Genomic DNA, 15,393 nt, shown 5'->3' on the forward strand with positions numbered 1-15,393 from the left:
TCAGAAAACCTTTGACAGTCAGTCATTCACAAGAGGCTATTAAGGAAACTAATACTATCATGGACTAGAAATTGGCTAATAAAAATAAAGAGTGGAAAAGAAACCATTTGTTCCATCATGGCAAATGATTAACAGTGGGCTGCCCTACGGACCTGTAGTAAGACTGGTTTGTTTGATATACATATAAATGATCTGAAAAGGAAGTGAAGTGATAGAAACATCTGTAGTGAACAAAATTTGACGACTAGAAGAGATTGTGAGGAACTAGAGAGAGAGAGAGTCCTGAATTGGCAACATCACAGCAGATGAAATGGAAGGAATTTGAACTACTCATACACATGGCTGGATTCTAAATTAACTGTAATCACTCAGGAAAAAAGATTGGTGGGTCACTGTGAACACCTCAATGAAAACCTCTGCTTGCTGTGCAGCAGCAGTAAAAAACCCAAACAAAATGTTAGGCAATATAAGGAAAGGAATAGAAAACAATACTGAAAACAGTGTAGTGCTATTATATCAGTCAGCAGTACACCCTCACCTGGAATACTGTGTTCAGTTCTGCTCACACTGTCTCCAAAAATATACAGCAGAAACAGAAGGGGCCAGAAAAGGGCAATGAAAATCATTAGAAACATGGCAAGCCTGCTATATGGGGAGAGATTGAAAAGACCTGGCACTCCTTGGCTTATTGAGGCGATGCATGAGAAATTGGTTGCTCCTATTTACCTTTTCACAGACTATAGGAACAAGTGGATATTCAATGAAATTGAAAGGGAGAAACTGATAAAATGAAATACACAACACATAATTAACCCACAGAAATTATACAAGGTATCATTGATGTCAAGTGCTTAGTACGATTTAAAAAGGATTTGACAATTCTGTGGGCAATGAGAAACTCCACCATTATGTTAAAACAGGATGATTTTTTTATAAGGGGTATAAACTCCATTCTCCAGGACATAAGCCAACCACTAACTACTGGGGTAAGGAATAAATGTCCCCTCTGGGCAGGTTATTATAAATTGTCTACTAGGGGATTCCTTGTACCTTCCAATGAAGTCTTTGTCTTGCACCTTCCTATGAATCAAGTCACTGTCAAGAGATACTGACTTCTGGGCTCATCTGGAATGGCAATCCTGAATAATTACCTCCTAAAAGTTACTAGTGGCAGTAATAAGTACCGTAAAATTATCCAGGCACATTTATCACAAAGTTTAGGCAACAAATTAATACTAAGATAGTTTCCAAGATCCTGCCTTTTCTGGAGTGCTGGGCCGGTACTTGTGGAATTGAGAAGCAAATAGTGAGTTGGTAAGAGGTATAGCCAGAATTTCAGTGTTGTACATACCTCAACTGTCGCCCCCACACCATTCCTCGGCATCCCTCCCCCACAAATACCTGTAAATAAAACACACCAGAGAGGTGTGTGACACAGTCCACATTGCCTCACATGACTCAGCGGGAAAAGGGAGGGAGGTGAAGAAGTGGATCGATGGAAAATTGTGTGCAGAGTCTGGACCTTTTTCATGTGCTTATTACTCATGCAGTATGACAATAACTTTTCCATGAATTGGGCTCTTTTATCAATTGCCATAATTAAAACCCAACAGAAAGGACTGTTGCTGTTTAAATCACATACCGATTCCATTCACAACAGGCACATCATTATTAACTTCCAACATGCTGGGCAAATCATGTTCTCCTTCGTGGCCATTTAAATCCATGTTTTGCTGTTGTGAGCCATTCCCAAAATGTCTAGAATCTTTCTCGTGACCAGCATCTCCGTTCTGTAGGCCATTGTGAGGCTTTTTCAATGGCATGATCTGTAAACCACTGGGGGTAGTTCGGTAAGTCACAGTTTTAGCGGCCCTGTCACCAGCAGGTGCCGGCTTTGCTGTGTACCCTCTTTTCTGTTTTTGAAGAGATGGGTTAATTCGCTTTCTTTTATGTGTTGACCCTTTGGCCTTCCCAGATTCAGAAGGTCTGTGTGATATTTTCTCAACAGATGACCCTCGGCTTTCTCGTAAAAATTTTGGCGCACTGGTCTGTTTCCCATGTTTTGCTCGCTTTTCTCTAGTGACACGTAGTCCGTTGAACTCATCAATAAATTCCTCACAATGCAATAGGTGATGCTCAGGTTCCCATGTGTCCTCATTGCTTCCATAGCCTTTCCATCTGATAAGATATTCCCATTTGCCCTTTTTGTTCTTCCTTTTGTCAACAATCCTCTCAACCTAATAGAAAAAGAGGAGATACCATTAGCTGTTAGAAAGAAAAACAATTCAGTCATGAAAAACATTTAGGGCCTGATCCTCAGTTACACTAAGGTGCCTTTACACTGCCAGAGGCTGTTTACCAGGACCTTAGTGTAAATGAGAATCAGGTCCCTATTGTGAATATAAACTGATATTGCATTCTGGCACTGAACGCTGTGTACTGTCTAAGCAGGCTAAACAGAAATTTTGCCAAACAGATCAAACATATTCTCATTTTTTAGAAACCTCTCCGATCCCCTCCCTACACTTGTAGTCCCATCAGATGCTCAATAGACCCTGGCTGACTGTTGATGTGGCCTACCTGGCTCCTGCATATACTGCTTGATATTCCATTTATGTATCACAGCTAAATGTCCCCATTTATCAAAGAATGCTCACAAGCAGATCTGGCTGTATATATGGAGGAACTTTGCTGGCCCATTTGGTACGTTAACAGCAATCCCATTTGCAGGCACTCACCTGTTTTCCCTGTGAAGGAATCTTAACTGTAATAATGTACAACCGTGTTTCCTGAGTATGGCTAACTCTGGGAATATATGAGGCTTAGGATCAGTAAAGAATGTGTGTTACCATTGAAACTGCATTTCTAAAATGAGACCATATTGTCATCCTCCTCAGCTGTCTCCCATTGAAAAAAGCTAAAGTATCTTTTGCTGCATTCTATACATTGAACATGTGTACGTATGCTCTGATAGTGACAGTTCTCTTATTACCTGAACTATAGGAATTCCTGCTACTTCATCTCTGAAACTATCTCGCAAAGAAATCGTACTAAATTGTGTGATCATCCTGTATTGAGGGCCACATTTGCAACATTGTGTGTGCACTTTTATATTTGCCAGCTCTCCCAAAGTCCGATTTCTCTATGGTTGCAGTGTTTGCACTGAAATTTGTGCACACACATCAGTGTATGTGAACTTAGCACATTTATTTTTGAAAATCTGGCCTCTGACACTAAACTGAAACTAACTGATTTGCATCTGACACCAAACTTAATTCAGGTCTCCAGATGTATAAAGCAAAAGTTAACAGTACTGGTACAGACAAAGAAAAAATTAAATGGGTTAGTGCAACAACTTTTATTGGTCCCCTGAGGTGAAAAGTCGGCATGTTTACATGCACTGTGCCACTTCCCTCAGCTTATTTTCACTTCTCCCCGCCAAAACTAAATACCTGTTTAACAGTTATCTCCTATTCCTTTCTGGACATATCTACTATTAGCTCCTTAACTACCCTTTAAACTACAAAAATGTCCAACTGAATTCATTTTGCACATGCATATGTTGATTTGTTTGCACAATTACATTTTTTTCCATACATAAAATCGATGCCCTCAAATTCTGAAGGCATGATTTAAAAAAAGCATGCTGAAAAACTGCTGACCATAATACTTATCAGTAATAGATTCATAGATTCTAGGACTGGAAGGGACCTCGAGAGGTCATCGAGTCCAGTCCCCTGCCCGCATGGCAGGACCAAATATTGTCTAGACCATCCCTGATAGACATTTATCTAACCTACTCTTAAATATCTCCAGAGATGGAGATTCCACAACCTCCCTAGGCAATTTATTCCAGTGTTTAACCACCCTGACAGTTAGGAACTTTTTCCTAATGTCCAACCTAGACCTCCCTTGCTGCAGTTTAAGCCCATTGCTTCTTGTTCTATCCTTAGAGGCTAAGGTGAACAAGTTTTCTCCCTCCTCCTTATGACACCCTTTTAGATACCTGAAAACTGCTATCATGTCCCCTCTCAGTCTTCTCTTTTCCAAACTAAACAAACCCAGTTCTTTCAGCCTTCCTTCATAGGTCATGTACTCAAGACCTTTAATCATTCTTGTTGCTCTTCTCTGGACCCTTTCCAATTTCTCCACATCTTTCTTGAAATGCGGTGCCCAGAACTGGACACAATACTCCAGCTGAGGCCTAACCAGAGCAGAGTAGAGCGGAAGAATGACTTCTCGTGTCTTGCTCACAACACACCTGTTAATACATCCCAGAATCACGTTTGCTTTTTTTGCAACAGCATCACACTGTTGACTCATATTTAGCTTGTGGTCCACTATAACCCCTAGATCCCTTTCTGCCGTACTCCTTCCTAGACAGTCTCTTCCCATTCTGTATGCGTGAAACTGATTTTTTCTTCCTAAGTGGAGCACTTTGCATTTGTCTTTGTTAAACTTCATCCTGTTTAACTCAGACCATTTCTCCAATTTGTCCAGATCATTTTGAATTATGACCCTGTCCTCCAAAGCAGTTGCAATCCCTCCCAGTTTGGTATCATCCGCAAACTTAATAAGCGTACTTTCTATGCCAATATCTAAGTCGTTAATGAAGATATTGAACAGAGCCGGTCCCAAAACAGACCCCTGCGGAACCCCACTCGTTATGCCTTTCCAGCAGGATTGGGAACCATTAATAACAACTCTCTGAGTACGGTTATCCAGCCAGTTATGCACCCACCTTATAGTAGCCCCATCTAAATTGTATTTGCCTAGTTTATCGATAAGAATATCATGCGAGACCGTATCAAATGCCTTACTAAAGTCTAGGTATACCACATCCACAGCTTCTCCCTTATCCACAAGACTCGTTATCCTATCAAAGAAAGCTATCAGATTGGTTTGACATGATTTGTTCTTTACAAATCCATGCTGGCTGTTCCCTATCACCTTACCACCTTCCAAGTGTTTGCAGATGATTTCCTTAATTACTTACTCCATTATCTTCCCTGGCACAGAAGTTAAACTAACTGGTCTGTAGTTTCCTGGGTTGTTTTTATTTCCCTTTTTATAGATGGGCACTATATTTGCCCTTTTCCAGTCTTCTGGAATCTCTCCCGTCTCCCATGATTTTCCAAAGATAATAGCTAGAGGCTCAGATACCTCCTCTATTAGCTCCTTGAGTATTCTAGGATGCATTTCATCAGGCCCTGGTGACTTGCAGGCATTTAACTTTTCTAAGTGATTTTTAACTTGTTCTTTTTTTTATTTTATCTGCTAAACCTACCCCCTTCCCATTAGCATTCACTATGTTAGGCATTCCTTCAGACTTCTCGGTGAAGACCGAAACAAAGAAGTCATTAAGCATCTCTGCCATTTCCAAGTTTCCTATTACTGTTTCTCCCTCTTCACTAAGCAGTGGGCCTACCCTGTCTTTGGTCTTCCTCTTGCTTCTAATGTATTGATAAAAAGTCTTCTTGTTTCCCTTTACTCCTGTAGCTAGTTTGAGCTCATTTTGTGCCTTTGCCTTTCTAATCTTGCCCCTGCATTCCTGTGTTGTTTGCCTATATTCATCCTTTGTAATCTGTCCTAGTTTCCGTTTTTTATATGACTCCTTTTTATTTTTTAGATCATGCAAGATCTCGTGGTTAAGCCAAGGTGGTCTTTTGCCACATTTTCTATCTTTCCTAACCAGCGGAATAGCTTGCTTTTGGGCCCTTGATAGTGTCCCTTTGAAAAACTGCCAACTCTCCTCAATTGTTTTTCCCCTCAGTCTTGATTCCCATGGGACCTTACCTATCAGCTCTCTGAGCTTACCAAAATCTGCCTTCCTGAAATCCATTGTCTCTATTTTGCTGTTCTCCCTTCTACCCTTCCTTAGAATTGCACTCTATGATTTCATGATCACTTTCATCCAAGCTGCCTTCTACTTTCAAATTCTCAACGAGTTCCTCCCTATTTGTTAAAATCAAGTCTAGAACAGCTTCCCCCCCAGTAGCTTTTTCAACCTTCTGAAATAAAAAGTTGTCTGCAATGCAGTCCAAGAATTTGTTGGATAGTCTGTGCCCCGCTGTGTTATTTTCCCAACATATATCCGGACATATAAATAATAAATTCCAAGAAACCTTTGTCTATTCTTGGGCAGCGACTGTGTCTTCATTTATGTTTGTGCCACCCTGAGCACACTTGTGGCCGTCAATGAATAATAAAAGAATATAAGCAGCCTGCTACTTCTACCTGCATCTTTCAGTGATGCTTCAGTTTAATATTTTAGGCATCACAATTACTTATATGATAGGGTGTATGAAATCATTGAAGGAACTGAGCATCAAAAGGAGATGGTGATTAGAAAGGGGAAAGCTGGTATTTACACATTTTAATGGGCAACTATGGGAAAGAGAATACAGATTAAATGCAGGACTATCCAAGAAATTTGAGTCTGCGTGTTTATCTTTGAATGTTCATAGTTTTAAATCAATCTATTTAGTGCAGCATCAATAGAATCCTGAAGGAAAGAGATCCATTTGGAAATAGAAAATAATTCATTAGAGTTAAAATGATTACAACTACAGTGCAACACCCATTATCAGCAACTGAGGTCTGTTTCTTAAAAGGTATAAAACAAAAGTGTCCAATGCTTTTCCAGATTAGATATGAAACCAATCCCACATATTTTTATCCATTCACAGCTCAAAATTATGTTGAGATTTAGTAAAGGGCAAGAGTACGTATTAGTAATTTATGTTAAAATACATTACATGGTTATTGTAGGTTTCCCCAAACTAAGCATTCTAAACTCACACTGTTGAATATCGTTATAGCATCAAGCACAATTACTAGGCCTTTCAACCTGGCCCCCTTTTCCCTGTGGCTTCATGTCCTTCATTTATGCCAACCCCCTTTGGAGTGCTGCTCTGCCCTCTAAATGTATTCAGCAGAAGCACAACAGTGCTTCAGTTCGGACATGAATTTCATATTTGTTCCCCATCACGTGGTACAACTTCCACCATTTCCCTTCAATGTGCAGTGAACACCAACAGCATGATTGGCCATCTATTTTTTCCAAAATGATTGGTTTTAATTTCGACTATATCAGTTGAAAATGCTCTGTAATAATCTTCTTGCATTTAGTGTAAGCTTTCAGAAATTCATAGGAATTGTTCTTAAGAAATTATTCTGACAACTAGTGATTAATGGAAATGATATTTTAGTTTTTCTCTCAGAATACACAATTTCTGTTTAAGTAGAAAGATCTCTGTTACTTCCACTTCTTATTTTCCGTATTTCCCATCAGTTCACTCTTCAATGAACAATGTATAACATCTGCAAAAAGCAGTCTTGGTAGTCTTGTATTTGACACCTTGAATTTATTACATTTGGTTTGGAAAACTAGATATTTAATCTAATAAAAACAACATTACCTAATTACATTGCTGTCCTATCTTTTATAAGCACAAGTACATTGTAGAAGTATCATAGTTAAGAGTGTCAGAATTTTACATGTGTCATTACTTCCTCTGACTATACGATAGGCATACAAGCTAATTCTGGGTGAATCGAAATGTTACTAAATATGTTTTAAGAGAAGAAATGGAATGAAACCATGACATCTGTGGAAATGCATTTTTAACGCTACTTTTCAACTTTCAAGTGTGGATGATTCATAATCTTAGCAGTATTCTCACCTATATAGGTTAAGAGGAATGACATAAATGAAATAACATCCTTTTTGATTAAATACATATATGGGGACACAGTATTAGTATTAGATCAGGAAACAATGGTACAGATCTGTAGAACTTTGTAAGCTAAAATGTGAATGCAGAATTTGTGCATGCAATTAGTTATTGCATGAGCAAATAACCACTTAAACGTAATTAGTGAAATTGCACAAGTCATGTCTATGCATGTTCTTGAATTAGCACTTGAACTTCTATATCAGTGGTTTCCAAAATTTGTATAACATGGACTGTTGAACAGAGATGATACATACCGCATACACAGCATGCACATTTTGCTCATTCATAAAAAATACAACATGCAAATCATTTGTGTATAGAAGTAGTAGATCAAATCTCAAAAAAATTGTAGGTTCAACCCTTAAAAATTAATTTTATCAGTTCAATGACGTCAACAGGCATTGGTGTATAATTAAAGCACTGTGCATGCTGTCACAATTCAGATAATCAGATCTACACAGCAATATAAAACTCTTCACATTTTCAGCAAGATTACATATAATTCAGCCTGCCTAATCATGAAAACAAATCACCTTTCCAACAGGATATGGTTGGAAGATTACATACCTAAATCCTGATTTCCAGAATGGGCAGAAGAAATTACCTCTTTTTTGACCACATCTATCTGTATGTGGACAGATGCTGTAAATAGTAATCTGGGCAATGTGTGGTAAAAATACAGGACCAGTTTTTCAACAGTGCTCAGTCCCCACATTAAAAGCAATTGGAACATCTGAGTGCTGGGCCTTTCTTGAAAATCCAACACAAAGTTTAAAAACTAGAAGAGATCCAATGACCCAACTGAAAAAACCCACCTTCCTGAACCTGCATAGTGAAGGAAAGAGGAAAAGCTAAATAGCTACGAATATATAAAAGGAAAATTTACTTGTTCTAAATCACCCACAAACAGAACTTCAACAGACATCTTCAGGGAAGAAGTTCAACAGACAAAGTTCTGGTGCTAATGAGGCTCTACTTCTTCCCCTTCCTAGATTCTGTTTCTAGGTTTACCAATTTCTAATCCTTTGGAATCTCTCCTGAAGTGAGTGAACTGTTAAAAATGCCCATTAAATGTTCACTGGTTTGCCTGCTGTGATGTCTTAGAAGACTACAAAGAATACTCAGAATATAAAAGTGAAACAATGAAATTTCAAAACAGTATTTGGAAATACTTGAAATGTTTCTGTGTATGTATTGATATGAATTGGGTGGCTGCATATGCCTGGGAGGCGAGTGGAGGGTGGGCACAGGAGGGGTCAGCCATTTTAATAATTGCATCAGGACTAGAGGTTGACACATAGGGGCCAGAAGGAGTTTTCATAAGCAAAGATTTTTTTAGAGGCAGTCTACACTCTTATGGTGTACCTGGACCTCTGGTTCTGACAAGGAGTGTAAACATGAGAGCAATGTACAGTACACACACACACACACACACACACACACCCCTACACACCTATATTATCAGGGCCTCATATTTTTCCTACTTTAGGTACACTCTATTCTCTTTCCTACATGAGCGTAGTGTCCAACTCCATTGAAGAAAATTAAGCATAAACCTGACACTGTGTGAAACTAGGCAATACAGTTCTCTTCCTTTCTTTGTGTCAGGAATCTTCTGGTTTTCTGAGGCTGAAACCTGGGAATAGAGCTGGCCAGCTCCTCTTTATACCAGTTTACACCAAAGGAGGCTACGGCCCACACCCTGCTGTGTTTGAAAAAAACCAAACAGACCACAACTATGGTTCTTCCATCCATGCTCACATCTCTAGCTGCCTCCTGGCATGTTTTCTTAGAAGTCCAACCACTATCTGAAATTCAATCTCTTTCAAATTGAACTTCTCATCTTGCCTTCCAATTTTTGCTCTCCTCTGCCTCTTTTCACTATTTCTTTTTGACAACTGCCATTATGTTTCCTGTCTTCATTCCCATAGTCTCAGTGTAATCTTCTCTCTCTCTCCTCCTTTCTCTCCTTTTCCAACCATTTCCAGTCTCTTACAAGGTCCAATGCTTCTTCCTCTTTAATATCTTTTCCTTGCTGTCTCTGCTACCAAAACCTATTTTCATTCCCATGTCTTCTCTGACCTTGATTACTGCAACTTTCTCCTGGTCTGATCTAATTGCCTTTCCCTTCTACCTATTCCAATTTGTCAAAATAATGCCTGTGTTCAAACCATATTCCTCTCCCACCCTAATCTCAAGGGGATTTTCTAAACCACTTGACTGCATTAGTACATACAAAATACATTAGCATCCTTCAGGAAAGTCCAAAGGCTATGGTGCCTTTCCCATTGGGCAAGGTCCATTTAATTTCAAATGCAGATAAAATGCCATATCCCCCCCCCCCCTTCCTAGCTTTTGTGGATTTTAATTTTGTCATCAACTTGTAGCTTTTAAGGGTGTCTTGCTAGCTGGACTCTTGTCTAAAAGCCTATGTAGAAGGTTCCAACGTACATTCAAATGAAAGGCAGATTCTTAATGCAATGTGTGGATTTTGAAATTCCATCTGCCATTGTATTGTAAGTATTAATATTTAAATTATTAAAGGAACACTGCCAAGGCTGCAGGCAGGAAAAAAAGCAACCTACCGAGCTTTTACTTGTGGGTGTACATACTGTAACACGACCGATGGTGAAAATGCTGTGTTTGCTGACTATTCATGTGAGCAGTCAGGGTCATGAAATATACAAGAATCCTACTCTGGAAGAAGGGAATTTTTGTATAATTCAATACTGTGATCACCCTCAAGAACAGAGCCAGAAAAGGGGAGTAGAGGGATGACAGGACATGCACATGTTTGTGTTACACACATACACAGACTGTGCCCTGGGAGTTTTCTTGCTAGGTCGCTTAGCAGAACAATTGGTAACTCTTACATTTAATTATTTTTAAACAACACTGACACTCTCATTTTGGAAAACTGATGCGTTTTTCAGGATTAAGAGCCATGTTATTAGGAAAATTTCTTGGTTTTGGATAGATTTAATTTACATAGACAACATTTCTTGTACCTAAAAAGATCAAAACATAGACCATACCCTTGCACCATTACATCAAAAGGACTAGGATGCATAACAGTGAATGAGGCTTCTTTAGGTTAATCAAAGAGTAGTTGATTAGAATTTTCAAAGTAGTTGCTAACTAGTTCTGTGAAGTAATCTAGTCTGTTCAAAAATAATATTGAATGCAATAAATTCCCATCAAAATAGTCACATTCCCTTCTCTCATAACAAAAATGCCTGTCTAAATAGTTCAAAACTCACCTACAAAGTGTCAAAGCACAACATGTAGAAAGATAATGAAGATGGGTTTCCCACTTATTTTAAAGAATAATGATGCAATTACATTGCCAAATCACCATTTTCTAAGGCAGGGGTAAACTGTTCCCTTGTACAGGAAGTAAGCCAATGAATGTTCTTCAGTGTTTATTTTTTTTTACAAAAAGCACAAAATAAGAAGCCAGGCTTCCCAATGTCTCAGCTTCTGTTGGATAAAAAATTAGAATTTGGCTGATTGCACACTCGACAATCCTGCTAGTATAACTTATTTCAAAATGAAGCTGGCATTTGAGTTTGATGACGAATACTTATTTTTATTTCACTACTAAGCTACAGCTGGTAGTTTTTACTATGCAACTAAATTTGTTTTGTAATGGTGTGGTGCATACTTTAAATATAGAAACAATAGATGTGTTTTCAGTTTGCATGCTAACAAAGGAAAAAATAAGTACAGGTTCCTATTTACTGCTAAAAGTGAGATTTAAAAATAAAGCCTGTACATTGTGTTAATGCAAAAGATTTGAGAAGTGGATAAACTTTGTTTTAAATACAGCTATGTTTGTAGAGCTATGTTTGTATGGTCTATTTTTGTGACTAACATTGATGAATACAGGGGAAATGAGGCATCAACATTTTTGTAAAGCACTACAATGCTTGCCTACCGTAGGAGATGCAAGTTCGGCTTTCAGCTTTTGTGGGCCAGATTCTCAAGTGGTGTAAATTGGCATAGCTCCCTTTGAGTTCAGCATAGCTATGGAGTGTTGGGCCAGTTGATAATCTGGCCCATCTGAGTTTAGTCATATGTATTGAGGGAGTGAAACATGAAACAGGATGCAGGTGCACGAGGATGCAAGAGTTAATTACAACTTTGATAAGCATTAAGAAGTAAGGGCCTGATTCTGAATACACTTACTCTGGCTTTCCAATGCCATAACTCCATTAGTGTCAATGGAGTTGCTGCTAATTTACTCAGGTGCGAGATCGGAATTATTTTTATTTCTCTTGGTTTTAAAATTAGGGAACTTGAGTGGTGGTGACTGGGTTTTTTTTTTTAAACTTCACAGCTGAAGGTCTTGTGCAAAACACTTACTGGTTGCCTGCTGAGATACCTTAACAGTAAGAACATACACTATTATTACTGGAGTATTTCACTGAAAATGTACAAATCTTTCTTTAATTGAGAACATTTGTTTAATTTAAAAAGTTGACAAAGTCTGCAAAGAATTAAATATCTATAGATTCTAACACTTTACTGCCCAGTTCTACCCACTACTCTATCCTCCTCATTGCACTCCTACTGACCAGGAAAGCATGAAGGGACAGACCCTTGGCTGGTGTACATTGGCATAGATCTATTGCAATCAATGAGGCTATACTGAGGCCAACCAACTGAGGCTCTGGCCCATTGTATTTTGTTTGAGAATCTTAGTTTTATCTGCTAAGGCCAATTTACCTGAAAAGAAAATCTGTATCAACCGAAGAATCTGAATTTTAAAGAGGTAATTTCAAACTCAGCATCACAAAAAAATACCACTGTACTTGACTGATTATACTAACTGCTTTTATAGGATTTGGCTATATTTTCTTTCTGCTAAGGGCCCGATCCTGCTTCTTTGGAAATCAATGATAAAATTCCCATTGCCTCCACAGAAGTAGGATTTGGCCCAATTTCAGCAGTACTGCTCATGGCAATGATAATAATTCGAGTAAGAAGAGGTGAGTAGGATGCAGGCTGGATGTGAAGACCCTAAGAGGGCTGGTATTTCTGTGACAGCAGCACAGCTCTAACAATGGAATATGCTGGAAAGATGTTAACATTAGTCATGTTTTTAAACAGGTACAGGAACATATTAGAAGCAGTTATATTTTTAACTTGAGTGTCATTAAAGATGCTTTTCACTAGCATCAAACTAAATGCTAGGGGGCTATTTTACAATGTCCAGAAATGCAGGAAGCAATTACTAGTTTACATAAATGCTGTACCTGAAACCATTAGCGTTAATGAGCTCTGCCTGTTGTCTTTCTATTTCTTCTATTTCCCCATTCAGTTGCAGGTTATTTAGGTCTCCTGTTCTTGTAAATTTCTTCCAGTCTTTTCCTTCTCCCTATGGACCTGATTAATGCCCACTGAACCCAGTAGAAAATGTTTTCACCCCTCAGCTCATAGAGTACTACTAGTCACTTCAGTTGGACCCTGTTGCCTCTACCGCATAGATCAGCCAAAAGTGGTGATTCAGTGAACAAAGATAATAATGAAGGTGCACTTTTAATGCTATATTAATAATAGTTTGAACTTCTGTGCTGTAGTGCCCCTCTTTCAGCATCAGTAATAAAATAAGCCTCCTCACTCGTGTGTGGCAGGTAAGTATTTGTATAGCTGTCTTGCACAACAGAGTGGTAAATGCAAGCAAAAAGAGGGTAGGGCCCAACTTTTGAGAAGTGTCTGCTCATAGTGGGTGAGCCCATGGATCTAATATTCAGAGATACTGAGCACCCACAACTCCAAAGAAGTCAATAGGAACTTTATCGATTCAGGGATGCTCTTTTCTTCCAGCTTCTTGCAGTGGGACATATAAGTAGGTATTCTTCTGGGGCAGTTTCTTGGCTGTGGAGAACTTATGCTCTAGGTATAAGACAAGAGACAACAGGTGCATACAACAGATAGGTGAGGGGAAGTGCAAGATAACAAGATGATACTGATCAGCATAAAAATAACTACCAAGAAGGAAGAATGATAGACTACTATCCTCTCAAAAACTGCATTCAGGTGAGCAGTGTCACTGGGCAAGATTTGGACCTCAGTTATCTAGGGTTACCATATTTTAACACCACAAAAAGAGGACACTCCATGGGGCCCCGCCCCCGCCCCAACTCCGCCCCTTCCCCGCCCCAACTCTGCCCCTCCCCCGCCCCGCCCCAACTCCGCCCCTTCCCCAAAGTCCCTGCCCCAACTCCGCCCCCTCCCCTGAATGCTCTGCCCCCTGCTCCTCCCCCTCCCCTGCTCCTCCCCCTCCCCTGCTTCCCGCGAATCAAATGTTCGTGGGAAGCCTGAAACAGGCAGGTAGGCAGGCAGGCAGGCAGCAGGTAAGCTGGGACGGGGCGGGGCGGGGGGGCGCGAGGAGGCGCAGCCCAGTCCGGCCCCCCCGGCCAAGCGGCTCCCTCCAGCGGCCGGCCCCGGCCAAGAGGCTCTGGCCCCGGCGTCTCCAGCCCGGCCCAGCTCGGCTCGGGCGCTGGGGCGCCGGCCCCGGTTCCAGCCGAGCGCGCCGGCCCCGGCCGAGCGGCTCCAGCCCGCCCCGGCCCCGGCGGCTCCAGCCCCAGCCCCGGCCCCGGCCGAGCGGTGCCGGCCGGCAGCTGAGCACCCCCAGCCCCAGTCCCAGCGGCTCCGGCCCGGCTCGGCTTAAGCCCCGGTTCCGGCCGAGCGGCTCCGGCCTGGCACCAGCCCCGGCCCTGGCTGAGCAGCGCCGGCCGGCGACCGAGCACCGCCGGCGCCAGCGGCTCCGGCTCCGGCCCCAACGGCTCCAGCCCGGACCCAAGTCCCACGATCCCTCCCTATTTTCCCAGACATGTCCGGCTTTTTGGAATTTCCTCCCGGACGGGGATTTGAGGACCAAAAAGCCGGACATGTCCGGGAAAATCCGGATGTATGGTAACCCTAAGTTATCACATTGGCTTCTGTGGAGTCACTCGAGATTTACACTGGTGTAGTTAAGATCAGAATCTATCCCAATGTAAAATCAATATATTATGGGTGCCTGGCAGGAACAAACTACTACCTTACTGATAGTGCTAAAGACAGTTATGAAAATTGTCAGCAGATATCAGGCTGATGTGTTTCCAAGAATCCACAGAATAGCTGATTAGAAGGCTACATTAAGAAACTGGCAGTCTGCAAAGGCCACGAAGCAATGGAGCAGGAGCATATTTAACTGCTTTGATGTAAGTACATGTTCTGGGGTCATCAGAGGCAATGTGTGTGTGAAAGACCGTTTCCTCACAATGTGAATGAAAGACCACTTGCTATGGAGAAGCCTTAACACTACTGTGCTTGTACAAGTGGGATGTGTGTGAAATGAGCCATGTTCTGACTACACCATGCTGCATGGCACACTACAGAGCTTATGTCATCATGCAGAAAGTAACACTTTGTAAATTCAGACTAGAGTCCTTCGCATTAATCAGTCTGAACTCTCTGCTATTTTGTAAGACCAAAAACAGGCAGTGAAGTCAGTTCTTCCCATCACCCCCCATTAACCATAGCTAGAGTGTTGAATAAAGAAGTTATTATGTAGTCACATCACTCTGATGGCAATAGAAAGTGAAGTACAAACACCACAGGGAGGATAGAGTGAGATTGGTACGCAGAAGAGTCAGACAATCAC

At 40.8% G+C, this 15,393-nt stretch overlaps 1 protein-coding gene across 1 annotated transcript in view; it reads right to left on the minus strand.

Annotated features, from left to right (window-relative positions):
* Window positions 1-15,393, minus strand: part of CDYL2 (chromodomain Y like 2) — a 79,221-nt gene that overhangs the window by 32,370 nt on the left and 31,458 nt on the right. Inside the window, exon 2 of the mRNA XM_065416692.1 lies at window positions 1,643-2,237. Within this exon, the coding sequence (XP_065272764.1) occupies window positions 1,643-2,237 (595 nt within the window). The remainder of the gene's footprint in view (window positions 1-1,642; window positions 2,238-15,393) is intronic.

Source organism: Emys orbicularis, chromosome 14 (assembly GCF_028017835.1).
Source record: "Emys orbicularis isolate rEmyOrb1 chromosome 14, rEmyOrb1.hap1, whole genome shotgun sequence".
NCBI lineage: Eukaryota > Metazoa > Chordata > Testudines > Emydidae > Emys > Emys orbicularis.